The sequence below is a fragment of the Dasypus novemcinctus genome, chromosome 9 (genome assembly GCF_030445035.2).
Source record: "Dasypus novemcinctus isolate mDasNov1 chromosome 9, mDasNov1.1.hap2, whole genome shotgun sequence".
Lineage (NCBI taxonomy): Eukaryota > Metazoa > Chordata > Mammalia > Cingulata > Dasypodidae > Dasypus > Dasypus novemcinctus.
The window spans coordinates 113,138,049-113,164,929 of NC_080681.1; the positions used below are offsets into that span (position 1 = coordinate 113,138,049).

Here is a 26,881-nt window from a genome sequence, read left to right on the forward strand (position 1 = left end):
GATAATGCTCAGTAGAAGGCAGTTGGCACTGTCATCTGCCCCTTGGGCCCAGCCTGGGCACTAGAGCTCGCGGTTCCCTGCAGACCTGAGCAGCCTATCACAGATCGCTAGTCACAGGTGGACACCTGGACCTCTGGCTGCAGGCCGGAGGTGGGAGAGGCAAGAAGGGGCCTGGCTGACTTGGCGAGGCCAAGGGGTATGGTCCCAGAGAGGCCTCATCCTGCCCCCCTAAGCTAAGGCTTCTTGCCTGCGGCTCAGGAGCCAGGTTACTGAGCCAGCGCCTCTGTGCCTCAGTACCCGGCGGCGCCCCAGCTCCAGGCAGCACTCAGCCCATCCGCATCGAGTCCTCCTCCTCGCACGTGGCCGAAGGGCAGATGCTGGATCTGAACTGCGTGGTGCCCGGGCAGGCCCATGCCCAGGTCACATGGCACAAGCGCGGGGGCAGCCTCCCTGCCCGGCACCAGGTATGGCAGCCCCCTGGGCCAACCTGCTGGAGGGGTGCGATCAGGCTGCACGGCCCCCTCCCAACCCACCCCCGCTTTACGCTCAGGCCCACGGCTCACTGCTGCGGCTGCACCAGGTGTCCCCAGCCGACTCAGGCGAGTACGTGTGCCGCGTGGTCCTTGGCTCTGGGCCCCTGGAGGCCTCTGTCCTGGTCACCATCGAGGCCTCCGGCTCCAGCGCTGGCTCCATCCCTGGTGAGTGACTCCTGATGACATGGAGAGGTGGGAGAGGCCGGGAGCCTCCAGGATGGTGAGTCTGTGGCGCTCCTGTGGCCAACTGGAGCAGGAGGCCCATGTCGGAGCTGGTCACAGGCCCTTCTCAGACTCCTCTGCTTCTCCATGTAACCCGCCGTCACCGTCACGCTTCTCTTTGGCCACCTCAGTCCTTCTCTCCCGCCTCTGCTCCCTCTCGGCCTCAACCACCCCCGGGGTTCCTCAGATGAGGACATCAAGCCCCCCAAACCTGGGCCTGGCCTCAGAAGGCAAGGCTGAGCCAGCTCCAGGTGGAAGGGTCCTGCCCTTTGAGGGAGCCTCTTCCACCCCCACGCCTGTCCCCACAGCCCCAGGACCCATCCCAGCTGTCAGGATCGAGTCTTCCTCTCCCACGGTGGCCGAGGGCCAGACCCTGGATCTCAGCTGTGTGGTGGCAGGGCAGGCCCATGCCCAGGTCACGTGGTACAAGCGCGGGGGCAGCCTCCCCACCCGGCACCAGGTACACTGGGAGGGTGGCAGGCAGCCAGCCAAGGCTATGGGGTCTCCGCAGCCCCTGAGCCGAGGGGCTGGCAGTTCCCGAAGTGGGAGCAGGGCTGGGGGCTCACCAGGCTCCGGGAAGCCCCCTCACGCCCTCGTCCACGGCTGCCCAGGTCCGCGGTTCCCGCCTATACATCTTCCAGGCCTCCCCGGCGGATGCGGGCGAGTACGTCTGCCGGGCCAGCAGTGGTGTGGAGGCCTCCATCACGGTCACCGTAACGGGGACCCACGGGGCCAACTTGGCCTTCTGTGAGTGGGGCCATGGACCGGGCTGGGAGGACAAAGGGAGGGACCAGGGTGGCCTCCCAGAACTGGAGACTGGTGACCGTCTTTGCCCCCAGCCCCTGGAGGCGCCCAGCCCATCCGCATCGAGCCCTCCTCCTCGCACGTGGCCGAGGGGCAGATGCTGGATCTCAACTGCGTGGTGCCCGGGCAGGCCCACGCCCAGGTCACATGGCACAAGCGCGGGGGCAGCCTCCCCGCCCGGCACCAGGTATGGGGCTGGGGGATGGAAGGGTCAAGAGGAGGAGAAGGGGGCACCCAGGGAGTGGAGGAGGGGTGGGGAGGGCGGGAGGCTCCCCTGAGTACAAGGGTCAGAACCCAGGCCCTAGGCCCGGCCAGCATTTTTTAGCCCTGTGACCTCAGGCAAGTTCCTCGACTTCTCTGTGTAGTGTTTCCAGCATCTGCCAGCGGGAATAACAGTACCTAACTTGTACAGTGTCTCAAGGAGCCAGTGAGTTTCTGTATGTGCAAAGCTCTGGCTATAGAAAGCGCTATCAGCTGTTACTGTTACTGCCGCATTATTAGCTATTATCGTATTTTATAGAATTGACAACATGTTGACTATAGGATACACTATTATTGTATATACATCTGAGGCTGACACATGTAATTGTAAGATTAATTGTTAGATACATCTAGATTTCAGGAGCATCAAAATGTGTGAAGGAATTTAATGTAACATTTTTTGTCATCTATGTATCTTTAAAAAAAACAAAAAAAATTTTAAGTTAAAAAAGTTAACTACAACAATAACAAAATGCTTTGGTATTGCAGCAAACCAATATTTGGATTTATATAAGGTAGTCAGTGATTTTGTTTTTTAGTGTAATTTTCTAACTACAACAACAATGGAAATGTATTCTTAACTTCTTAATTAAAATTAAAAAATATTCTTGGGGGGAAAAAAAAGGAATAGGGTAGTAGCATGTTAGTCCAGTTCACCCGGCTCCTCCAGCCCGCCCACCTGACTCCTGGGATGAGGTCCCCACTTCCCGTTCCCAGGCCCGGCAGGAAAGTTGATCCAGAGCTGATGGCTGGGACTTGGGGGTCGGAGAGTAAGGCAGGGTGGCAGGTCCCAGGTGCACGTGCCCGCTGACCTCGTTCTCCGTTCTGGCCAGACCCACGGCTCGCTGCTGCGGCTGCACCAGGTGTCCCCCGCCGACTCGGGCGAGTACGTGTGCCGCGTGGTCCTTGGCTCTGGGCCCCTGGAGGCCTCTATCCTGGTCACCATCGAGCCCGTGGGCTCCAGACCAGGTGAGTGGGGGTGGTGGGAGGCCAGGGCTGGGGGCCCGGCCAGGGTCAGCACCCCACCCCAGCGATGGCAGGGTCAAGAGGCCAAGCCTCAGTCTCCCCCTCCCAGGAGGCCAGGAGCCCCTCCTCCACTCACACCACCTCTCCTTCCCCCCCCGGGGATTGACCCTCTGCCCTCTGTCCCCAGCGCTCGGGGTCACACCCCCAGTCCGGATCGAGTCGTCCTCCTCCCACGTGGCTGAAGGGCAGACCCTGGAGCTCAACTGCCTCGTTGCGGGGCAGGCCCATGCCCAGGTCACGTGGCACAAGCGTGGGGGCAGCCTCCCTGCCCAGCACCAGGTAGGAGGCGGGCCACCGAGGACAGACCTCGTAGCTGCGCAGCGAAGTGCGCAGGCTTCTAATTCAGGCGTATTCAGGTCCAGGCGCTGCTCTGCCCCTCGCCTGCTGCGTCTCCTTATGCCAGTCCCTTGGCATCCCTGGTCCCCACTTTCCCTTGCTGTCTGATAGGCTCACACTGCCAACCTCAGCTCCCCCATAGCCCGTTAGTAAACACTGGACCCTGCTGCTTCTCCCTGGTGCCCAGGCCCCCCTGCCCACTCCTCCCCAGGACAGGGTAGCTGAAGGGTGACGGACAGTGCTTCTCCCCGGAGGAGGTGCTGTCGCGCTCCAGCTGGTAGAGTCGGGCTGGGCGGCAGCTGGGGAGGGGACAGAGCCTGAGCCACCTCCCTCCTGCCCCTCTAGGTGTATGGCTCACGTCTGCGGCTGCCCCAGGTGGCCCCGGCTGACTCTGGGGAGTATGTGTGCCGCGTGGTGGGCAGCTCAGGAACCCAGGAGGCCTCGGTCCTCGTCACCATCCAGCAGCACCTGGGCCCCTCCCACCGTGAGTGTCTCGGGGATCCTGGCAGCCTCGGGGGGCTGCGGGGTGCTCCACCCTCAGCAGCTCCCACACCCTGGCTCCCGTCTCGCCCTCTCAGCCCAGGGTGTGGTGTACCCCGTCCGCATCGAGTCCTCCTCGGCCTCCCTGGCCAACGGGCATACCCTGGACCTCAACTGCCTGGTGGCCAGCCAGGCCCCTCATACCATCACCTGGTATAAGCGTGGAGGCAGCCTACCCAGCCGGCACCAGGTCCGGAGCCAGCAGGCAGGGCGGGCGATAGCAGGGTGCACGGGCACCAGTGGGAGGTCAGGGGGTGTGTGGTACCATGCTTTGTTCATTCAGTCGTTCGACAAACACTGAGCATCCTGGTGGCCGGGCGCTGGGGCAGAGGATCCCGAGAAGTCTCTCTGACCCGTGTTCAGTAGAACATTCTCTCACTCACCCTCTCGCTAAGTTTCCCGAGAACCTGCCTAGTGCCGAGCCCTCTGCCCAGAGCTGAGGCTCCAGGACAGAAACACAGGGTCTGTCCCGGGACCCACAGCAGATGAAAGCACAGGGCCGGCAGATACGCAGGAGGTTCCCAGCAGGCCTTCTGGAGGGGCGCCGGGCAAGGGCAGCACAAAGGCTGGAGACACCGCCCACCCCAGGGCAGACCCAGGCGGCCCAGGGTTCTGCAGGAGGCCCTGGAACCCCCACCCACCGCCGCCGCCTCCTCCCCAGATTGTGGGCTCCCGGCTGAGGATCCCGCAGGTGACGCCGGCCGACTCGGGTGAGTACGTGTGTCACGTCAGTAACGGCGCCGGTTCCCAGGAGACCTCGCTCATCGTCACCATCCAGGGCAGCAGCTCCCCCCACGGTGAGAGCGCAGGGGCCGGGGTTTCGGGGTTGCCGGGCAGGCGGAAGAGAGGGAGGTACAGGCCCCTGGCGCCGGCCCCGGTGTCTGACCCTGGCTGTGCTGCCCGCCCCCAGTGCCCAGCGTCTCCCCACCCATCCGGATCGAGTCCTCGTCCCCCACGGTGGTGGAAGGGCAGACCTTGGATCTGAACTGCGTGGTGGCCGGGCAGCCCCAGGCCACCGTCACGTGGTACAAGCGCGGAGGCAGCCTTCCCACCCGCCACCAGGTAGGGTGGAGGCAGGGCGGTGGGAGTGGGAGCCCTGCCTCCTGGGCAGGCAGTGCAGGGCCGCCCCCTGGCACAGAGGCTGGAGCGTCAGGCGGGGAGGCTAGGCATTTGACCCTCCTGCCCCGGGAGCCTTGGCAGGTTGGCTCCTGGGTAGACGGGGACACCCCTGGCAAGTCTGGCCAAAGAGGTCGGGAGGAGGCCTGAACCAGCCGGGGGCCCCGTGGCCCCTCGATTATCTGCCCCTCCTCCCCCACCCCCACCCAGGCCCACGGCTCCCGCCTGCGGCTGCACCACATGTCTGTGGCCGACTCGGGCGAGTACGTGTGCCGGGCCAACAACAACATCGAGGCCCAGGAGGCCTCCGTCGTGGTCTCGGTCACCCCCAGCCCCAGCAGCACCGCCGGTGAGTCTGACCAAGGCCTGGGAAAGGGGCAGGGAGGTGCGGGTGGCAGCGCTTCCTGGGGCAGCAGGAGCCAGTGGTTGTTCGGGGCAAAGGCTCTGCAAAACCTGTGGATTCAAATCCCGGCCGGACCACTAAGGGCCTCGTGCAAGTGCCTTCCTCTCTCAGCCTTGTTTTCCTCCTCTGTAAAATGGGCACACCAGTCGCACCAGCCTCGCAGAGCTGCACTCTCCCGTGCAGCGGACACGTGCTACATACTGCAACTCAGATGCAAATTAAGTTAAAGGTTGAGTTTGTGGCATTTCAATAGTCAGGGGATTCACATCACGGCAGGAAACCCTGCTGGGTGGCAGGAAACCCTGCTGGGTGGCGCCACTTCAGAATTTTGTAAGACTTAAATGAGTTCTTGTATGTAAATTCCTTATAACAGTGCGGGGCACACCATAAGTGCTTAATAAGTGTTCGCTAGTACTATTACTCTGGAGGATGGGGTTTCTCAGGCTGGGGATCCCACCAGCTCAGTTGCCCCCAGCCTAATTATGGCCAAAGCTGCAGCTTGCCCGTTTCCGTCCCCAGTTCCTGGTGGTGCCGCACCCATCAGGATTGAGTCATCATCTTCACATGTGGCCGAAGGCCAGACCCTGGATCTGAACTGCGTGGTCCCGGGACAGGCCCATGCCCAGGTCACTTGGCACAAGCGTGGGGGCAGCCTCCCCACTCACCATCAGGTACACGAGGCCGGAAATAGTGGGAGGGCAGCTGGGCAGAGGCGCCCAGGAAGGAGGCCCGGGAGGCCCCGCAGGTGCAGTGCCCTCCCCCGTCAGGTGACGACCTGCAGGTGCAATGCCCTCCCCCATCAGGTGACGCCCTGCAGATGCAGTGCCCTCCCCCGTCAGGTGACGCCCTGCAGGTGCAGTGCCCTCCCCCGTCAGGTGACGCCCTGCAGGTGCAGTGCCCTCCCCGGTCAGGTGACGCCCTGCAGGTGCAGTGCCCTCCCCCGTCAGGTGACGCCCTGCAGGTGCAGTGCCCTCCACCCCTCAGGTGACACCCTGCAGGTGCAGTGCCCTCCCCTGTCAGGTGATGCCCTGCAGGTGCAGTGCCCTCCCCTGTCAGGTGACGCCCTGCAGGTGCAGTGCCCTCCCCGGTCAGGTGACGCCCTGCAGGTGCAGTGCCCTCCCCCGTCAGGTGACACCCTGCAGGTGCAGTGCCCTCCACCCCTCAGGTGACACCCTGCAGGTGCAGTGCCCTCCCCTGTCAGGTGATGCCCTGCAGGTGCAGTGCCCTCCCCTGTCAGGTGATGCCCTGCAGGTGCAGTGCCCTCCCCCGTCAGGTGACGCCCTGCAGGTGCAGTGCCCTCCGCCCCTCAGGTGACACCCTGCAGGTGCAGTGCCCTCCCCCGTCAGGTGACACCCCGGCCCCAGTCCTCGGGGATTCCAGACAGCCTCTTAACTCCACTCCTCTGTCCCCCCATCCTTTCCCCGCTCAGACCCACGGCTCACGGCTGCGGCTGTACCAGGTGTCCCCCGCCGACTCGGGCGAGTACGTGTGCCGCGTGGTGGGCAGCTCTGGGCCCCTGGAGGCCTCCGTCCTCGTCACCATCGAGGCCACTGGCTCCAGCACTGTTCATGTCCCCGGTGAGAGTCCGGGCAGAGGGTCTGAGGAAAGAGGGAGGGAGGCCTCAGGCAGAGGATGGGGGGTGCCTAGAGACACCCTCCCCTCTGATCCCAGACCTCTGCCTCCTGCCCACCCCCACGGTCACCCTTGCCGGGGTGCCTGGGGAGACCCCGGGCCAAGGCACTGGCAGCGTTCAGGCTCGTGGTGGCTCCCACTCACCCCTGGGGCTGAGAGCACAGACATCGGAGTCTGGCCTGTGACGCTTAAGCCGAGCTCCTCGGCCATGCCCAGAGAGGTTGCGCAAGGGACTCCAGTGCAGCTCGCTTTCCACAGCTGTAAAGCAGGGATAGTACGGTTGAGCTTTGGTGACAATTTAGTGACTTTGTGGTGAGAAGGATTTGTGGTGGTACCCTGATAAATGTACCTTTTTTTTTTTTCAAAGTTTTATATACTTATTTCTCCCCTCTCACCCCCCACCCCCTGTTGTTTGCACTCACTGCCTGCTCTCTGTGTCTCTTCGTGTGTGCTCTCTGTGTCTGTTCATCTTTTTAGGAGGCACCCAATCACTTGAGTCACCTCTGCTCTCTGCTTGCTGTATCTCTCTTTGTGTCTCCTCATTGTGTCATCTTTTTTTTTTTTTTTAAAGATTTATTTTTATTTATTTAATTCCCCTCCCCTCCGCCGGTTGTCTGTTTTCTGTGTCTTTTTGCTGTGTCTTGTTTCTTGTTTCTTTGTCCGCTTCTGTTGTCATCAGCGGCACGGGAAGTGTGGGTGGCGCCATTCCTCGGCAGGCTGCTCCCTCCTTCGCGCTGGGCGGCTCTCCTTATGGGCGCACTCCTTGCGCGTGGGGCTCCCCTACGCGGGGGATACCCTGCATGGCGCGGCACTCCTTGCGCGCATCAGCACTGCGCATGGGCCAGCTCCACACGGGTCAAGGAGGCCCGGGGTTTGAACCGCGGACCTCCCATATGGTAGACGGACGCCCTAACCACTGGGCCAAAGTCCGTTTCCCTCATTGTGTCATCTTATTACATTATCTTGTTGCATCAGCTCACCATGCCAGGCTCATCTTCTTTAGGAGGCACTGGGAATCAAACCTGACACCTGCTGTGTGGTAGGCGGGTGCCCAACTGCTTGAGTCACATCCGCTTCCCAATAAACATCTTTTATTTTAAGAGTGGTGTATTAAGGGGAAAGTATAGCAACACAGCAAACCTGTCACAGTTTGGTGGAAAGCATTGTTGATAAGGGGGCTAAGTGTTTAAGTTTTTCCAAGTAAATCAACTGGGAGGAAAATGGGAGGTACTTAATAGCACAGGGAACATGTGGCTACAGTAAAAACCATAATATCAGAACCAAGCTGCTGAATAGAAACATGCTGTAGCACTTGCAGGTGCTGTGCTCTGCTACACTGACATGTGTCACCTCACTTTATTCTCACAACCACCCTGGAGGTAGCACTGACTGTTGTTTTACAGATGGGGAAACTGACACACAGAAGTGCGGTCACTTTCCAGAGGCCTCACAACTAATAAATGGCAGAGCTGGGATTTGAACCCAGACAGCCTGGCCCCAGAGCCTGTGCTCTTAGCCATACACTCCCCAAGTCTGGGAACGGTGGTGCTGCACGTGGTGGGGCTTGGCCCAGAGCGGGAGGTGGGGAGCCCTGGCCTGGAGTGGGGCCTGGAGGTGGAGCCCCAGCCCAGGCTAGCCCAGCTGCTCCAGCCTCAGTGGAGGCGCAGGAATGGGACACAGGTGGAACTGGGGCCATCTCCCCATCCGGGCCCCCAGTGGAGGGAGCCGAGGGCACAGGGGTAGGTGACCCCGCTCACTGACGTCTCCCTGTGCCCCAGTCCCTGGCAGAGCGCCAGCCATCCGCATCGAGCCTTCCTCCTCGCACGTGGCCGAGGGGCAGACCCTGGATCTGAACTGCGTGGTGCCCGGGCAGGCCCACGCCCAGGTCACATGGCACAAGCGCGGGGGCAGGCTCCCCGCTCGGCACCAGGTACTGGGCTGGAGAAGACAGGACGTGACCCCCGTCTGAGTGGTCCCCCCAAATCCAGCTCGGACGGGAAGGGGACCCCAGCATGTGGGGCTTGGGGCAAGTCATGGCAGGGGTCACGAGGAGACAGGCGATCAGGTACAGGCCAGGCACAGCAGGGCCACCACTGCCCCACACTGCCTTGGCATGACTCAGAGCAGGACACTATTCCCTCAGGCAGTGACTTGGGTGCTGTGGCGGGGGGGGCGCACCTTGGGCAGGACAGCACCCCCACCACTACCCGTGGTGGTCTGGGCATCTGAAGGCCTCGGCCGCCGCCTCCCAACTCACTGCGCTCACCACCACCCCGACCAGGTACACGGCCCCCTGCTGAGGCTGAACCAGGTGTCCCCGGCTGACTCTGGCGAGTACTCGTGCCAAGTGATCAGCAGCTCGGGCCCCCTGGAGGCCTCTGTTCTGGTCACAATTGAGGCCTCCAGCCCAGGCCCCATTCCTGGTGAGTGACAAGGAGCAGAAGGCGATGCAGGGCCCCTCTGGGCTTATTCCTCCCTGTTCTCCCGACGGGACCTGGGCTCTCAACCCTCCGGAAAGGGTCTCGAGGAGGACCCAGGGGCCGTTCACCGCGACTTCTGAGGTCCCTGCCTCTCACCCACAGCTCCAGGCCTGGCCCAGCCCATCTACGTCGAGGCCTCCTCCTCGCACGTGGCCGAGGGGCAGACGCTGGATCTGAACTGCGTGGTGCCCGGCCAGGCCCACGCCCAGGTCACGTGGCACAAGCGTGGGGGCAGCCTCCCTGCCCAGCACCAGGTACGGGGGCCAGGATGGGGAGGGTTCCAGGCAGACAAGGCTCGGCCTGTGGGTACCTTCTGCACCCCAAACCTCATGCAACCCTGCTTGGGGACCACAGGAATGAAATACTTGCAGGGAAAAGTCCACCAGCCTGGGGAGATGAGCGACTTGGGTCTTTTCCCTGACTCTGCCGCCGGGTCCCTTCCTGAGCCTCAGTTTCCATCTGTAAACTGGCTGGGTCAGACTTCCAGGGGTCTGAACGAAGCTCCAGGGACTCATGAGAACGCCTGGGTGCTGGCCCGGGCTCGGAGACTGGCCTGTTCCCGCATGCTTTGGCCTGACAGCTGCCCCATGCTCACTCCGACAGACCCACGGCTCCCGGCTGCGGCTCCACCACGTCTCCCCCGCCGACTCCGGCGAGTACGTGTGCCGCGTGGCTGGCGACCCGGGCCCCGAGCTGGAGGCCTCCTTCACGCTCACGGTCCCGTCCAGCGCAGGCTCCTCCTACCGTGAGTGCAGCCCACGCCACGGGTGGGGCGCGGCAGGGAGGACCCTGGACCCAGGCCCGTCGACCGTGAGCCGGCGACCCCTGCTGAGCCCCCCGCCCCCACCCAGGCCTCAGGAGCCCCGTCATCTCCATCGACCCGCCCAGCAGCACCGTGCAGCAGGGCCAGGACGCCAGCTTCAAGTGCCTCGTCCATGACGGCGCAGTTCCCATCAGCCTTGAGTGGAAGACCCGGAACCAGGAGCTGGAGGGTGAGGTGGGGGGGGCGCAGGCAGGAAGGCACAGGGAAGCCGGGCCTGGCGCCCCCACCCGAGTGGGGAAGGGGCTTCTTCATCTTCTCCCATCTGTGGCTCTGAGCTGGACCCCCCCGGGCCGGGGGGCCAGGGCACAGGGCAGAGATGTACCAGGAGGCAGCGCCAAGGCATTGGAAGGTGGAAAAGCAGCCTCGGGCCAGTTGCCCCCTCGCTGACCATATCCTGCCCCGATACCACCCCCAGACAACGTCCACATCAGTCCCAATGGCTCCATCATCACCATCGTGGGCACCCGGCCCAGCAACCACGGTGCCTACCGCTGCGTGGCCTCCAACGCCTACGGCGTGGCCCAGAGCGTCGTGAACCTCAGCGTGCACGGTGAGGGGCTGCCCCGGGGCCCTGCCCTCCTGAGCGCGGAGTCTCCAGCCTGAAACCGTGGCTGCCGCACTCTGCGACCTCGGGCCGTCGCGCTCTCCGGGCCTCCATCTTCACATCCGTTCCGTGTCGGGGGGCTCTGCCCACCCTGCCGACACTGAACTGGGATCCGTGATGGTGCGTGTGGCCAGAGCCCTGCATGGGTGTCAGCGGGTGTGTCCCCCCTGGCAGGGCCCCCGACGGTGTCGGTGCTCCCCGAGGGCCCCGTGCGGGTGAAAGTCGGGAAGGCCGTCACCCTGGAGTGCGTGAGTGGCGGGGAGCCCCGCTCCTCTGCCCGCTGGACCCGTGTGGGCAGCCCCGTCAGGTCGGAGCAGCGGCTGTTTGGGGTCATGGACAGTCACACGGTGCTGCAGGTGAGGCTCCCCGCCGCCACGCCAGGTCGGAGCCCCAGGACAGGGCCCGCCCCAAGGCGGGGCTTAGGGGCGAGAGCCGCCGGTAGGTGGGTGACAAGCAGGTGGAAGGAACAAGGGCGGATGGGCTAGGTGAAGGATGGGAGGGAAGAAAGAAGGAAGGGGAACGAAGGCAAGAAATGGGGACCGGTGCGTGGGGCGTGGGGGGCAGTAGCTGGATGGATGAACTCATGGGATGTCCTGACAAGCAGGGCGAGCCCTCAAGCAGCCCATCAGCTAAAAACCAAAGGAAGGGCAGAGGGAAAAGGGAAAATCAAGCAGCGTGGGGGGCCGATGCCAGGATCCTCCCCCTCAGCACCCACATCACCACCCTCCTCGCTGCTTTCTCCCAGATTTCATCAGCTAAGCTGTCAGATGCGGGCACCTACCTGTGCGTGGCCCAGAATGCCCTGGGCACAGCACAGAAGCAGGTGGAGGTGATTGTGGACTCGGGCACTGTGGCCCCGGGGGCTCCCCAGGTGCAGGTGGAAGAAGCCGAGCTGACTGTGGAGGCTGGACACACGGCCACCCTGCGCTGCACAGCCACAGGTGTGGACGGGAGCTGCCCGTGGGGCCGGCAGAGCCACGGGGCCCTGGGGCCAACTTATAGACACAAGAGACCTGACAGGGCCCTCATACCTGGCGAGGGGCCTTTCCTGCTGGCATCTCCTGGTGATGGCTGAGATGCCCACTTAGTACCCCCTGTCACAGAGGGGCACAGTCACCTGGGGCCTTTCCCATCGTCCCTACTCCCATGGGACAACCCAGTGACCTTCGCCGTCTTCCACTCCACAGGCAGCCCCACCCCCACTATCCACTGGTCCAAGCTGCGCGCCCCCCTGCCCTGGCAGCACCAGCTGGAAGGCAACACGCTGCTCATCCCCCGGGTAGCCCAGCAGGACTCAGGCCAGTACATCTGCAACGCCACCAGCCCTGCCGGCCATGCCGAGGCCACCATCGCCCTCCACGTGGAGAGTAAGGCACCCCTCCCCCTCCCCGGGTTCCCCTCCCTGCACTGCCTGGAGGCCCAAGCCCTGCGCCCCGTGCCCACTGGGCTTACCAAGGCCAGAACCCCCAGCAGCCCATCTGGAGAGCCGTGCACCTCAGGCCCCCAGAGCCTGCCCTTTCTCCAAACCCACAGCCCCTCTGGGACCTTCGCGTTCCTCTGGGCTCTCCTGACCTTTGCCAGGTCACCTACTCCACCCTGACCTCTGCGGACCCCACTCTGATCCCTGTGTCCTGCAACAACAGGCCCGCCATACGCCACCACGGTCCCGGAGCACGCCTCCGTGCGGGCGGGGGAGACGGTGCAGCTGCAGTGCCTGGCTCATGGGACACCCCCGCTCACCTTCCAGTGGAGCCGCGAGGGCGGCAGCCTCCCCGCAAGGGCTACCACCAGGAAGGAGCTGCTGCGCTTTGAGCCCGCGGCCCCCGAGGACTCGGGCCGCTACCGCTGCCGGGTCACCAACAAGGTGGGCTCGGCCGAGGCCTTTGCCCAGCTGTTTGTCCAAGGTGAGAGCCCCCAGCAGGGGTGCCGGCAACCCCACACCTGGGCCTTCCCCTCTAAGCCCTCCTGGAATGCCCTGCTTTTCCCTGCTCTCCAAGGCCCATGGCTGGCTTGCCTCCTCCAAGGAGGCCTCCAGCACTGTCCTCTCAGCTTCTCTAGCTCTCCTTGTTGCTTCCCTCTCTTGGCCACTGCCAGAGGCTATTGTGTGGACAGAAAAACCCCATCCTTCTTCCTCCAGCAGAGCAAGGCCTGGGCCCGGTCTGCTCAGCAGCCAGGAGGGGCTGTGCATGCTTGATGGTGACAATGATGAATGTGTGGCAGGACAGCACCCCTCCCCATGCCCAGGGCTTCAGTGGCTCTCCAAAGGAGCCAGGTGCTCGTGGGCTCCCTGTCCATTCCAAACAAGGGCTGCCGGGCCCGAGATTCTAGAAGCAGAAAAGCATGTGGCTCAGTGGTTAAGAGCCTGGACCCTGAAGTGGCATACCTGGGTTCAAGGCCCAGCTCAGTCACTTGCTGAGCACAAAGCTGTGTGACTTTGGCCAAAATCTTTTATCCTCTCTGAGCCTCAGTTTCCTTATCTAAAAAGCGCAGAGAACAATGTCTGCCACATAGGCTGAGTTAGAGCCATACACACATTTTGGAAAGCCTGTGGCACTTAGTAGGCACTTAGTCAATGGTGATGGTCTGCATCTGTACCCACCCCCGGGCATTTGCACCCACCCTCACCCCAGGCAACTGCACCCACCCCCCTTCGGCATCTGTACCCACCCTCCCATCCACCTCTTGCACAAATAGGTGTCTTCTCCGTGACCTCTTATTTTAGACTGGAGCTAGAATAGCCTTTGCTGTCCTTCCTTAAAATGTAAATTTTCCCAGACTCACCTTCCCTGCACTTGTCCCAAGCTGCCTTCCCACCCAAGGGCAGCAGCTTGTGGAAGCACAGAGCCCAGCCTCCCCATGCCCTCCTCTGGGTTGATTGAGTGACTGCATGAGTGAGCAAATGAATAAATCTGCCAAATGGGCTGCCAGGTCCAAGATTCTAGAAGCAACGAAAGGTCTTTTTTTCATGCTCAGAGGCCACCAGAAGAATGTCCCTTGGGACAAGGGTTTCCTGGGTCCCCAGAGGCCATCAGGGACATGACAGCACATATGTACACTCAGCCCCTCCTACGTGTCCCTGCAGGCCCTGCCGGCTCCCTCCCCACCACCCCCCACCCGGCAGGATCCTCACCTGCTGTGCAGGTCACACCTCAGCTGGAGACCAAGAGCATCGGGGCCAGCGTCGAGTTCCACTGTGCCGTGCCCAGCCACCGGGGCACCCAGCTCCGCTGGTTCAAGGAAGGGGGCCAGCTGCCTCCTGGCCACAGCGTGCAGGACGGGGTGCTTCGGTGAGTGGGCTGGGGGGCAAGCCTGGACCTGAACACCCTGGCGCAGGGCACACAGTGGGGCTGAGTTCAAATCCCTGCCCTTTGGGGCTCAGCATGAAGCGGTGACCTTGGCAAGTCACCCTGCCTCTCTGAACCTCGGTTTTCTCAGCTAGACAGTGGGTTAGATGAGACTGAGATGAGATTGTCTAAAGCAAGTGGCATGGCTCTTCGCACTCGGAAGATCTTCAGTAATCAGTGCCTGTATTCGCATTGTTGTTAGAGGAAAGAGAAGAGGCCCAGGGTCCAGCTGTGCAGAGCTGACCTCGCGTCTCAGCTCTGCCACCTGACGGCTGTGTGATATTGAGCTCTCGACCATAGGATCTTCTAAGATGGGTGTGGTGATGCCCGCTCTACCTGCCTACTACCTCGTGTGGTTCTTTGGAGACTAGAAGGCTTCACTGTTGAGCTGCAGCAGCTCTTAGTGCCTACACAATTGTGAAGCCTTCCATGTCTTCTGAGGCCATCTTTTCTTTACAGAATCCAGAACTTGGACCAGAGCTGCCAAGGGACATATGTATGCCAGGCCCATGGACCTTGGGGACAGGCCCAGGCTCGTGCCCAGCTGGTGGTTCAAGGTAGGAGGAAAGCTTCAGCCTCTGCTAAGAGTAAGAGACAGAAAGAGAAGGAGAAAGAGGCATGGGGCTTGGACCAGTTCCCCAGGAAGTGCCTTAAATGCATAAGAGTAAAGAGAACTACTCAACTGCATCTTGCACATATCTAGCCTTGGTAAAGGGGGCTTGGTATATATTGCGAGGACAAGAAGCAGAAGAAGGATGGGTGAAGTGAGGATGTGGATGAATGAAGCGGGTGGTTAGACAAGTCAGTGAACCGAAGAGTAAGTGAATCACTGAGTGAGAAAATGAATAAGCAAAAGTGAGTGAGTGAACGTGTTCACGAAAGCACATGTGAAAAAGCAAAGGAGCAAACGAATGCCCAAGGCTCCCGGGCTGCCTGCAGCCTCCCTCGTGCTGGCCTCGCCTGAGCTCCTCTCCGTCCTCCCCCAGCCCTGCCATCCGTGCTTATCAACATCCGGACCTCTGTGCAAACTGTGGTCGTCGGCCACGCCGTGGAGTTTGAGTGCCTGGCGCTGGGTGACCCCAAGCCCCAGGTGACGTGGAGCAAGGTGGGAGGACACCTGCGGCCGGGCGTCGTGCAGAGTGGAGGCGTGGTCAGGATCGCCCATGTGGAGCTGGCCGATGCGGGGCAGTACCGCTGCACGGCCACCAACGCCGCCGGCACCACTCAGTCCCACGTGCTGCTGCTGGTGCAGGGTGAGGCCACGGGGACCTGTGCTGGGGCTCGGGTGGCCATCTGCTGCCTTGCCTGCTTCGCTCCTCCTCTGCTCTCTTGGGGGATAGTCTGTTTCGTGTATTCGAGGGGCAGGTTTCATAACCAGCGGTGGCAGCAGGGGATGACAATGAGGGAAAGAGCAGGCCAAAATCGGGCAGGGGTGGGGCATCAGGAGGAAGCAGGCTCTGTGGTCCTTGCCTGCAGGAGCACCTGCCCTGATCGGGAGAGTGGTAGTCCAGTCTGGTGGCAGAGGCTTAAATGTGAAATGGACAGACAGCAGGAAGAGGAGGGCAAAGCGTGCAGGGCTAAGAAACAAATCTGTTTTCTTTCAAGACAATTCCTTTTTATCCCAAACCTTATAACTTGCCCCCAAACCTACTGAGCCACACTGCCACAGCACTCCCTTCCCAGGTCCCCAAAGGACTGCACGATTTTCTGCGCAGGTACAGGGTCCTCCCACAAGCTCCTTCCGTACATCATCTCCCCTACCCCAGACGTCAGAAGTGTTTTGCAGTGGGTTCGGGTCCTGGGATCCAACGGACCTGACCCTGATCCCTGACTTGGCCCGATTCCTTCTGTGCCTCCAGAGGGGAGCAGCTCCTCCTCCCTCCAAGCCACAAATCCCTCATCTGTAAAAAGGGGACACGGTGCCTCCCCCCAGGGGGTAGTGTGGGGGTTGAATCAGGGCACAGGGCCACACCCATATGGTGGCCGTCATCCAGTGTGTGGCATGCCCCCCCCCCAGCCTTGCCTCAGATCTCAACGCCCCCAGAGGTCCGCGTGCCTGCTGGCTCTACGGCCATCTTCCCCTGCATGGCCTCCGGCTACCCAACTCCTGGCATCACCTGGACCAAGGTGAGCGCTGGGCAGAGGCAGGGACTGGGGCTGAGCCGTCTCCGTGTCCCGGGACCTGGCACAAGCCCGGGCACAGAAAGTGCTCGGTCTTTGCTGGAGGTGGACCTGAGGCAGGGGTGGGAGAGTGGCCCCCGGGAGGTGTAGGCCAAGGCCAGGGTCCAAAGTGCCGCTGCGCTTGCAGCTGGACGGCAACCTGCCCCCCGGCAGCCGCCTGGAGAACAACATGCTGGTGCTGCCTTCGGTCCGACCGCAGGACGCAGGCACCTACGTCTGCACCGCCACCAATCGCCAGGGCAAGGTTAAAGCCTTCGCGCGTCTGCAGGTGCCAGGTCAGACACCCCCACCCCCCGCCCCACCCGCTCCACCCGCCCCCAGTGGGCGTCCTCTGACCTCTGACCTCTACCGGCAGAGCGGGTGGTGCCCTACTTCACACAGACCCCCTACTCTTACCTGCCGCTGCCCACCATCAAGGATGCCTACAGGAAGTTCGAGATCAAGATCACCTTCCGGCCTGACTCAGCTGACGGTGAGCAGAACAGGAGCCGATTTGGGGGAGCCCGGCCCGGGGCGGGGATCTCTTGGGGTAACTGGCATCATAGTAGAGCCCTGGCAGCCCCCCAGACCTGCTGGACCTCCCAGTCTGGGGCCCCCCCGCATGCCTGTCTCTTCTCCGTCTGCATCTCCGTGACTCCCCCGCCTGAGCCTCGCCATGGTGCGTGGGTATCCATCCCCCCGCCCCCCTCTTGCCCTCTCCGCTCTCCCTCCTCCTCTCCCGCCTCTCACCCTTTCCTCCTCTCTCTCATCTGTCTCCTCCGCTCTTACCGTCTCTGACTCTCACTGTCCAGGCCTCCTCCTCTACTCGGGTAAGTCCTGTCCCCTCCTCTCCCCCAGGCAGCCCTGATGGTCTCTGGGGACCCGCAGCAAGGCCCCTCTAGACGTTCCGATCCTGAGATAGAGGGCCCAGACTCCCGACGTGCTCCAGGGAGGGACGGGAGCTAGAGAGAGGCTCAAGGGGGGAAAATGTGCGTCGCGCCTGGCCTGGGGCAGACCCGGAGCCTAGTGGCGATGGGAGGCCCCTTACACGGCTGTGCCCGCCCAGGGATGCTGCTGTACAACGGGCAGAAGCGGACCCCAGGGGGCCCCACCAGCCTGGCCCACAGGCAGCCCGACTTCATCTCCTTCGGCCTCGTGGGCGGAAGGCCTGAGTTCCGGTGAGACCCTCGCCCCCTCCCCCCCCCATTTATGGGAGAAGAAGCGGCTGAGTGTGGGGACCGCAGGGCCTTGGGCCTCCTCGGCCCCGGGCTGAGTGGTCTGAGTGGTGCGGAAGGAGACGTCTGACTTCTTGGTGACCACCACGTCTGCTGGGGTAGGCACGGTGTGCCAGTCAGGGGGCGGAGGACGCAGCTCCAGGCGCGCACAGGATTGGGCAGAAACACTCAGTGGAGCTGAGTGGGTCCTTGTGGGGTGGGGCTCCTGCGGGTCAGGACGCGTTCCTTCATTCCTTCAGCAGTTACTTGCCGAGCACCTACTGTGCGCAGGGATAAGCAAAGCAGACCGGCCTCTGGTCCTTGTGGGAACATATATTCTAGTAGGGGAAGGCTGGCCATAGACTGAGAAAGGATGGAGGGGGGGCAGGGAGGGAGGGAACTTCAGAGAGGGGAGGATTGAGAGGGTTGGTGCAACTAGAGCCAGAGAGCAATTGGAGCCTGGTGGACTGCCCTAGAAATGTTCCCCAGGAAAGGATGTGGGGAGCGGAGAAGCCCTGGGGAAGGGTCGGGGATGGGGTGAGCTGAGGGTGGGGGGACAAGGCAGGGGCAGGGCCTGGAGCAGCCCCAGAGCAGGAAGATGGTGACACCCCTGCTGGGTCCCCTCGCCAGCCTTCTTACGAACTCCGTGTCGACCGCGCAGGTTTGACGCAGGCTCTGGCATGGCCACCATCCGCCACCCCACGCCGCTGAGCCTGGGCCAGTTCCACACCGTGACCCTGCTGCGCAGCCTCACCCAGGGCTCCCTGGTGGTGGGCGACCTGGCCCCGGTCAACGGGACCTCCCAGGTGAGACCCCACCCCGTGCCCAGCGCCCAGCCCCAGCCCCCACCTCCTGCCCAGCCTCTACCTGCCATTCCCGACTTCCTGCCTCTCCAGGGCAAGTTCCAGGGCCTGGACCTGAACGAGGAGCTCTACCTGGGCGGCTACCCTGACTATGGCGCCATCCCCAAGGCAGGGCTGAGCAGCGGCTTCATAGGTGAGCCCCCTCCCCACCTCAGCCTTGGCCAAGCCTCACCTGGCCGGCCGGCTGGCAGGCAGAGCCTGGGGGCCTGGAAGATGTCAGCTGGGCAGGGCAGGCTGCCCAGGAGCCGCCCACCCACCCTAAACCCCTGCCTGCCCACCCTCCAGGCTGTGTCCGGGAGCTGCGCATCCAGGGCGAGGAGATCGTCTTCCACGACCTCAACCTCACGGCACATGGCATCTCCCGCTGCCCCACCTGTGGGGACGAGCCCTGCCAGGTGACCCTGCACCCCGCCCTGCCGCCCAGCTGCCCCAGCTCCTACCCTTGGCCGGGACTGGCCCCTGGAGGGCGTGAGGGTGGGCCAGAGGATTCTTGGCCTGACTCCAGGAGCCCCTTTGCAGAATGGGGGCCAGTGCCACCCCTCAGAGAGCAGCAGCTACGTGTGCGTCTGCCTGGCCGGTTTCACCGGGAGCCGCTGTGAACACTCGCAGGCCTTGCACTGCCACCCAGGTAGGTACCCCACCCCCAGTTGCTGCCACCCCTAGGCACTTACCTGTGCCCCATTAGTGCCCCTTTGTATCCGCCCCCACCTCTAACTGCTGCTACCCCACACTCCCTCACTCTTACCCAGGTACCTACCAGGTACTTACCCATCGTGGCCATCCAAATACCCACCCTGCCCCTCCATCCCTGCTACCCAGGTACCTATCCCCCTCTTACTGACAAGGCCCCCAGAGTGGCCTGTACAGGGCTTGGGCATCAAGGGGCCCCACTCTCCGGAGTTACCCCAATGTCGTCTTCATTGGCCTGTGTCCATCACCCTCCAGAGGCCTGTGGGCCCGATGCCACCTGTGTGAACCGGCCCGACGGTCGAGGCTACACCTGCCGCTGCCACCTGGGCCGCTCGGGGATGAGGTGTGAGGAAGGTGAGTAGAGCCAGGCCTGAGGCCCCCCGGGGGTCCCGGTGAGGATGGAGGAGGCTGGGTAGGGGCGTGCAAAACCACGATGGGCTCCATGAGTGACAACATCATGCCGGAACCAGAAGACCTCAGGGTCACCTGGCCACCCTCTGCCCGGCCCGAATTCCTGCCACGAGAGCCCCCTCCAGGGACCCCCATCTTGTTGGAGCTCCTCCCAGCCTGGTCTGACCACCGGGGCAGGGGCCCGTTGCCGCTGCAGCTGTCGCCCGCCAGTCCTGAGCCACTGGGGTGGGTGGCGGTCTGGGAGGGAGCCCGAGTAGCTGGACCCGCCCAGTGGGCTGGCCTCCCGCGGCCCCTGGCTGAGCCGAGGCTGCCACAGGTGTGACGGTGACCACCCCGTCCATGCCGGGCACCGGCTCCTACCTGGTGCTGCCCGCCCTCACCAACACACACCACGAGCTGCGCCTGGACGTGGAGTTCAAGCCGCTCGCACCCGACGGGATCTTGCTGTTCAGCGGAGGGAAGAGTGGGCCCGTGGAGGACTTCGTGTCCCTGGCGATGGTTGGCGGGCACCTGGAGTTCCGCTACGAGTTGGGGTCAGGTAAGTGCTGGGCACCAAACAGAGATGGGTCTCTGGATGCCAAGCTTTATGCCCTCCTGGCTCTCTGTGCCCCCCAGGAGGCCGGGCAGAATAAATTCGGGAGTCAAACTCAAATCCCCTGCTCCGGCATCGCTCTCCTGCCTGCTTGTGACCCTGGGCAATTCCCCTTGGAGCCTCTGGCTCCTCATTTGGGACAGCAGGAGGCTGCAGGATCGCCAGCATCTGCTTGGGTTCCTGGGCATGGTGGGGTGGAGCCGGGGACCCCTAACGCGCCCGGTGTCCCCCCAGGGCTGGCCGTTCTGCGGAGCCCCGAGTCGCTGGCCCTGGGCCGCTGGCACCGCGTGTCTGCAGAGCGTCTCAACAAGGACGGCAGCCTGCGCGTGAACGGCGGGCGCCCCGTGCTGCGCTCCTCACCGGGCAAGAGCCAGGGCCTCAACCTGCAGACCCCCCTCTACCTGGGCGGCGTGGAGCCCACCACGCGACTGCCCCCAGCCACCAACGTTAGCGCTCACTTCCACGGCTGCGTGGGCGAGGTGAGGACCGCGGCCGGAGGCCAAGCCCGAGAGGGGAGCCAGGGGGCTCCTGCCGCCAGCCCAAGACTCTGGGACCAGACTTCTCTCCTCTCCGAGCCTCAGTGGCCTCATCTGTAAAACGGGGATGACGACACCCACGTTGAAGGGTTGTGCTGAGGATCGCCTGCGCTACGGGCTCCTGGCCCGTGGTAGACACAGCCTAATTTCCTGCCCCCAGCCCTAGAGCCCCATGCTACCACTCAAGCTCCGCCTTGGGCTCCCAGCCACCCTCGGCTATGTTCTTCTCTGCGCACACACCTTCCGTGTCCCTGTCAGGCCCTCAGTATACGTGTGCCCACAGGTCCTCAGTATACGTGTGCCCACAGGTGTCCGTGAACGGAAAGCGACTGGACCTCACCTACAGCTTCCTGGGCAGCCAGGGCATCGGGCAGTGCTACGACAGCTCCCCGTGTGAGCGCCAGCCTTGCCAAAACAGAGGCACGTGCCTGCCCGCCGGCGAGTACGAGTTCCAGTGCCTGTGTCAAGATGGCTTCAAAGGTGGGTGAGCCTGCCCAGGCATCGGGAGGGAGGGCCGTGGGGCGGTCAGGCAGCACCAGCCCGGCCCACACCCCCGGCCCACCCGCAGGAGACCTCTGTGAGCACGAGGAGAACCCCTGTCAACTCCGGGAGCCCTGTCTGCATGGAGGCACCTGCCAGGGCACCCGCTGCCTCTGTCCCCCCGGCTTCTCCGGCCCACGGTGCCAACAAGGTAAGCAGTCCTGGCTGCTCCCCCCTCCCTCCTGGGCTTTGGCGTTGGATGGGGCATCTGTGCCCAACGACTGCAGCCTGCCTTTCTCTGCAGGCTCTGGACACGGCTTAGTGGAGGCCGATTGGCATCTCGAAGGCAGTGGAGGCAACGGTAAGTATTTGCAGTGACCAGCCAGAGAGGTCACGTGGGCTCGTCCCCTCCCTGGCTTCAGGTCTCCCAGCCCTCTTCCGATGACACCCCCATCCTCATATCTGGCCTCCAAGCAAGAAAGGCTCGTTGCGTCACTGGACACAGAATAGAGAACAGCATAGCCACATAGGGCCGGGTTTTACCCCATCCCTACTGGCTCCGTGACCTTGAACGGGGTCTTTAACCACTCTGACCTCAGTTTCTTCTTCTATATTCATGCATTCATTCAACAGCCATATATGCCATAAATTTTATGGCATATGCAGTCTTGCATGGGGGTCAGGAAATATAATGCATGGGGGTCAGGAAATAAAATGAGTGAGGTAGGACCCTTGCTTTCAGGGATTCCACAATCTATTTAAAAGTGAAGACAATAATAATGAATGAGTGTTTATGATGTCCCAAGCCCATTGTTGCTTCTCTATGCTTATTTACCACTCATATAATAGGAGTGTGGTAAGGGAATAATGGCTTAGTGCATGGACTCTGGAGCCAGCCAGCCTGGCTTCAAATCCTAGCCCTGCCACTTACTAGCAGTGTGACTTTGGACAAATGACTCAAGCTCTCTGTGCCTCAGTTTCCTCATGCATAAAATTGGCGATAGGTAACCTTCCACAAGGCTTTGGACACAGTTTTGTGTGAGGGGGAAATCTCATGTATTTAAAATGATTAGAAGAGTCTCTGGCATCAAATGGGTGCTCAGTGAGTGCCAGCCCTTGTTAATCAAATATGATCCAGGGGAGCATTGGAAGGACTCGGTGAAATGGGAGATGTATTAGGAATCTCCCAGCACAGAGCCTGGCACATCGTGGGTGCTCGATAAACGTCAGCAGTAACCCTCACTGTTGGGTGGAGGGTGGCAAAGGGGCCAGCGCTGGCCTGCAGGATGGGCACGAGCGGGTGGCGCTGGGGACCTGAGAGACGCCGTGTGGATGTTGGAGCTGAAAAGCGAGGGAACCCATCCTCCACTTCCTGGCACTCAGAGCCTGTCTTCCCTTCTGCGACGTGGAGGGAGTGTCGGTGCTTAGCCATTGGTGGCCACAAATCCTAGGTGGCCACCTGTCCCGGTGTGCTCAGGACTGAGGGGTTTCTTGGGTTTTGGACTTTGAGCGCTAACCACCCCCCGTGCCCACTGACTGCATAAAATAAAGCCCATAGGGTTTCAAAGGAAGCCAATTATACCGACAGGAGGCTGTCAAAAGAGTTAGATTTTCTGATATGCGATGGCTCTACTTCTTTATTAAATCATTAAGTAACAAAGCTAATGGTGATTCTGATAGCCGCTGCAATTTCAGAACGATGTAAGCATAAAGAACAATTTGAAATATCTGCAACTCCTGTAAGGTGATAAGCAAATATTTGTGACTTGTTAGTGACAAAGTCACACGTCCCGCCGCTACTACTTTTAGTTTGTTGCCTCTGTTCGTAATTGAAAGAGCCACTTGATTTCAGTGAAAAGTGAGTAAAATAGCCATGTAGGTTTTTTCCCATCCAAGTTCACATACACCCTAAATTCTGTCTGCGCCCTTTGGGGGTCCGGGGACTGCAGGTTCAGAGCCCCATGTGGGAAAGGAGGTGGGCATCAGGTGAGCCGGTGGGGGTCGGACGCCCCACGCAGGGAGCGGGCGTCCCACCCGTCCCCATTCTCCCGCAGACGCGCCCGGGCAGTACGGAGCCTATTTCCACGACGGCGGCTTCCTAGCCCTCCCCAGCCGCATCTTCTCCAGGAGGTGAGATGGGTGTCGGGAGACCCTGGGGGCCCAGGGACGGGACCGCCACGGGGAGGGGAAGGGGACCCGCGATGTGGACGCCTGTGGCCCCGCTCCCGCCCGCAGCCTGCCCGAGGTTCCCGAGACCATCGAGCTGGAGGTGCGGAGCAGCACGGCCGACGGCCTCCTCCTCTGGCAGGGCGTGGTGAGTGTGGCGAGGGTCCTGGGGGCAGGAGGCCGCCCCTGGCAGCCGGGGCAGTGGGGAGAGAGGAGGCAGAGGCTCCAGCCTCGGGGATCCCAGCTCTCCAGGCTGGGGACCCCAGGGACCCTGTGCTCCCCTGGCAGGAGGGGGGAGAGGCCGGCCGAGGCAAGGACTTCATCAGCCTCGGGCTTCAGGACGGACACCTCGTCTTCAGGTGGGTCCCGGCCACCGGGCCCTTCCTTGCCCTTCCCTGCCTCCCGATTCTCTCCCTCTATCACCCCTGTGGCTCCTCCCACGGGAAAGCGCCCGACCCAGCCCGTCCCGCCCCCGCCCACACCTTGTGGGGCCTCTGTGACCTGCAGCTACCAGCTGGGCAGCGGGGAGGCCCGACTTGTCTCTGAGGACCCCGTCAACGACGGCGAGTGGCATCGGGTGACGGCGCTGCGGTAAGGGAGCCCGGCCGAGCACTAGGGAAGGAGACCCAGAGGCAGCAGGGGGCCGGGCTGCCGCATCCCACGGGCAGGGAGGCGGGCGCTGCGCTCTGGGGAGCCGGGCCCCGAAGCCGGGGCAGGGCTGAATCCCCCGGTTGGCACAGACTTCAACACAGGCTGGAGCTCCAGCAGGGCAGGCGCCAGCGGAGTGGAGGAGACGGGGCGTGACGGGGGCTAGGAAGCTGATCTGTGGGGCCAGGGGTCTCCGCCCATCCTGGGCGGGGTGGTGGGAGACCCTTCGGTCTGCCGTCCCTGTGGCAAAGGCGTGGGGCTCTTGTTGGGTCGGGGAGGATAGGGAAGGCCGTGGCGAGGGCCCTGACCCAGTGCCCCCGCAGGGAGGGCCGGAGGGGCTCCATCCAGGTCGACAGTGAGGAGCTGGTCAGCGGCCAGTCCCCAGGCCCTAACGTGGCCGTCAACACCAAGAGCAGCGTCTACATCGGTAAGTCCCGGGCTCGAGTCCCGCCAAGGGCCTGGGGCCCCTCCTCTGGGCAGGGGAGGGCAAGGGCTCCTCCAGAGACGAGCAGCCCTCCTCGCCCCGTGGGCTCCCGGAGCCCAGGCCCAGCAGTGACGCCCTCCCCCACCCCTCTTGTGCCCACAGGTGGAGCCCCCGACGTGGCCACGCTGACCGGGGGCCGGTTCTCCGCGGGCATCACGGGCTGCATCAAGAACCTGGTGCTGCACGTCCCCCAGCCCGGCGGCCCGTCCCCGCAGCCCCTGGACCTGCAGCACAGCGCCCAGGCAGGGGCCAACGTGCGCCCCTGCCCCTCCTAGGCTCCCGCCAGCCCCACATGGACTCACGGGCAGCGCCCCAGCCCGACAACATTGAGTATATTATTATTAATATTATGATGAGGAGGGTTTTTTGTAAGAAACGGAGGCGATGCCATGCTTTGCTGCTACCGCCCTGGGCTGGACTGGAGGGTGGGCATGCCAGCCCCCCCCCAACACCCACCCCTGGGCAAAGCCACAGGCTGGTGGGCAGGGCAGGCTGGACAAGAGCGGCTGCCTCAGAGACTGCTAGGACTTGGGGCCAGGCACAGTGACTGGGGCGGCCCAGAACCCCATGCTGGGTGGAGCCTCCAGGTGAAACGGGCCACCCATCTCTGCAGTCCCCGGGGCACCCTCGTTCCTATGAGAACTTTCCGGCACTCCAGCCTCAACTTACATCCAGTGCCTCACCAGCCACCTGAACAGGAGGGGCATCAGAAACAGCCTTTGCCACCTTCTCCTGGATTAGGAAAGCTCCTTAGTGCCAGCCCTGGAGTCACAGGCAGCTCACCCCTGGCCAGGGAGCCCCCTAGCCCCACCAGCCCCCTCCCAGCCCTCCTCCCTCCTCCCAGCCAGCCAGGCCTCCTGCCCCTGGCAGCCTCTCTCCCTCCCACAGAGACCCCTGGCCTGCATCCCCACCCCCAGCCCAGGGCCCCCACACTCAGGAGCCGCAAGGGAAACCCCCAACTCTCCCCAGGACCTGCCACAAGCAGAGCCCAGCACTGAGAGGCTCTCCCGCCCGCTCCAGGCCACAGCCCCCCACTCATCTGGAAGTGAAGGCCCAGGGGACAGTGGGGGGTGGGGGAGTGGGGGGGTGGGAAGAGTTAGTGCCTTGCGGGGGGGAGCCAGGACCCATAACTGGGAAGAGAAGGGCCATGAGAGCCCCACCCTCTCTGGAGGAGCCCGAGGGCCCGGGGGTGGCAAGCGCCCTCCCCACCAGCAGCCCCTGTCTGTTGGGTCAGTGCCCCTGGCCTCTTTGTCTGAGAGAGGACCGTCCTGTGGTCTTTGCCTCGATTTTCCTAAATAAACGGTGCTATCCCCGCCAGGGCCGTCTCCTGTGTCTCTGACTAGGGAATCCGAGGGAGACAGAGGGGTGCAGGTGAGGTCCCAGAGGGAAGCAGGGCAGCCTCAGGCTAGCAGGCCCCTGCCCTGGGCTGACCCAGCAAAGTGCCAGCCACCGTCAGGCTGGAGGGCTGGTGACTGCACATGAGTCACGACAGCTGCGAGACAGGGGCCATCCCACCCTCCAGAGGAGCAGACGGAGCCTTAGGCTACGTGACCCGCCAGACGCCAGACCAGCAGCCCCGGGGGCTTAGGATCCAGGCCCTGTCAGACCTCAAGCCCGCTCTCTCTTCGGATGCCCCGGCCTCTAGGGATGGCCTCCCTGACTTGGGAAGGCTGGCCCACCTGGCTGAAGCCCCCCAGGGGCTACCCGGTCGGGACCCTTGTGGCAGATGGTGCAGGTCAGCCGGCTGGAGGGGCAGCAGCGCCAGAGAAGGCCCAGGAGGAGGCCAGTGGAGGCGAGGAGCAGCGAGGAGGCCAGCACCACCCCCTGCGGCCAGGACCCTGTGGAAGGGAAGAGAGAGCAGCTCACTCAGGCCTGGGGCTACACCTGTCCCCATGGCCAGACAGAAGCAGGGGGGTCTTGGTGGGAGGAGCTGGGGTGCAGACAGGAGCCAAGTGCCACCCACCTTCCGTGGCTGCATCCTGGGGAGTGGGGTCCCGGCCTACGGGGGGACTCCTCTCCGTCGCAGTCTGGAGGGGGCCTGCAGACCTGAGAGCCGGGGCAAGGCTCAGGGGCTTGGTGGCCTCGTCTTCCATGCTCTTGGCTGGGCTGGGTGCCGGGGAGACCCCTGCAGTGGGAGACGATAAAGAGCAAACACAGCCCGGGCACGTCTGTGTGACCTCACCAACCCTTGCTGAGGCCGTCAGTGTCCCCGTTTTACAGGTAAGGGAGTGAGGCCCAGAGAGGCAGAGTCACTTGCCAAGGTCCCGCAGCTGGAAGTGATAGAGGATGTGAACTCAGACCATCCAGCCCCCCGAGGGCTTCTCAGGGTGAAAGGAAGAGGAGGCTGCTCTGGGCTGGGCCCTTCACGTACAGTGAACTTTATCATCCCCATTTTACAGAAAAGGAAACTGAGGCACAGAGAGGCTCATCCTACTACTCCCTTGGTGTCTCAAGCACCCGCTATGCCCCTGCAGTGCTCTGGGGTCTGGAGATAGAGCAGAGAGCAAAACAGA

General features: G+C 62.8%; 1 protein-coding gene across 6 annotated transcripts in view; it reads left to right on the forward strand.

The window, feature by feature from the left end:
* HSPG2 (heparan sulfate proteoglycan 2) overlaps positions 1–25,685 on the forward strand; it is a 100,922-nt gene extending 75,237 nt beyond the window's left edge. For 4 of the 6 annotated variants that reach the window (XM_058304161.1, XM_058304163.1, XM_058304164.1 and 1 more), the window contains 48 exons: positions 295–464; positions 551–698; positions 1,064–1,215; positions 1,367–1,502; positions 1,595–1,746; positions 2,654–2,789; positions 2,974–3,125; positions 3,528–3,666; positions 3,761–3,912; positions 4,384–4,519; positions 4,633–4,784; positions 5,049–5,187; positions 5,761–5,912; positions 6,671–6,818; positions 8,652–8,803; positions 9,155–9,296; positions 9,456–9,607; positions 9,957–10,098; positions 10,205–10,345; positions 10,592–10,726; positions 10,955–11,136; positions 11,526–11,721; positions 11,968–12,147; positions 12,424–12,684; positions 13,863–14,067; positions 14,584–14,681; positions 15,111–15,377; positions 16,142–16,251; positions 16,433–16,580; positions 16,661–16,777; positions 17,097–17,114; positions 17,351–17,462; positions 18,160–18,304; positions 18,395–18,494; positions 18,647–18,756; positions 18,881–18,989; positions 19,307–19,405; positions 19,779–20,000; positions 20,289–20,533; positions 20,899–21,070; positions 21,159–21,281; positions 21,375–21,431; positions 23,125–23,200; positions 23,306–23,384; positions 23,525–23,595; positions 23,744–23,827; positions 24,208–24,311; positions 24,471–25,685. In XM_058304161.1, coding sequence (XP_058160144.1) covers positions 295–464; positions 551–698; positions 1,064–1,215; positions 1,367–1,502; positions 1,595–1,746; positions 2,654–2,789; positions 2,974–3,125; positions 3,528–3,666; positions 3,761–3,912; positions 4,384–4,519; positions 4,633–4,784; positions 5,049–5,187; positions 5,761–5,912; positions 6,671–6,818; positions 8,652–8,803; positions 9,155–9,296; positions 9,456–9,607; positions 9,957–10,098; positions 10,205–10,345; positions 10,592–10,726; positions 10,955–11,136; positions 11,526–11,721; positions 11,968–12,147; positions 12,424–12,684; positions 13,863–14,067; positions 14,584–14,681; positions 15,111–15,377; positions 16,142–16,251; positions 16,433–16,580; positions 16,661–16,777; positions 17,097–17,114; positions 17,351–17,462; positions 18,160–18,304; positions 18,395–18,494; positions 18,647–18,756; positions 18,881–18,989; positions 19,307–19,405; positions 19,779–20,000; positions 20,289–20,533; positions 20,899–21,070; positions 21,159–21,281; positions 21,375–21,431; positions 23,125–23,200; positions 23,306–23,384; positions 23,525–23,595; positions 23,744–23,827; positions 24,208–24,311; positions 24,471–24,643 — 6,791 coding nt within the window. In that variant the 3' untranslated portion in view covers positions 24,644–25,685. The remainder of the gene's footprint in view (positions 1–294; positions 465–550; positions 699–1,063; positions 1,216–1,366; positions 1,503–1,594; positions 1,747–2,653; positions 2,790–2,973; positions 3,126–3,527; positions 3,667–3,760; positions 3,913–4,383; positions 4,520–4,632; positions 4,785–5,048; positions 5,188–5,760; positions 5,913–6,670; positions 6,819–8,651; positions 8,804–9,154; positions 9,297–9,455; positions 9,608–9,956; positions 10,099–10,204; positions 10,346–10,591; positions 10,727–10,954; positions 11,137–11,525; positions 11,722–11,967; positions 12,148–12,423; positions 12,685–13,862; positions 14,068–14,583; positions 14,682–15,110; positions 15,378–16,141; positions 16,252–16,432; positions 16,581–16,660; positions 16,778–17,096; positions 17,115–17,350; positions 17,463–18,159; positions 18,305–18,394; positions 18,495–18,646; positions 18,757–18,880; positions 18,990–19,306; positions 19,406–19,778; positions 20,001–20,288; positions 20,534–20,898; positions 21,071–21,158; positions 21,282–21,374; positions 21,432–23,124; positions 23,201–23,305; positions 23,385–23,524; positions 23,596–23,743; positions 23,828–24,207; positions 24,312–24,470) is intronic. The other 2 variants (XM_058304162.1, XM_058304166.1) reach the window with 1 other exon arrangement.
* The last annotated feature ends 1,196 nt before the right edge of the window (positions 25,686–26,881 follow it).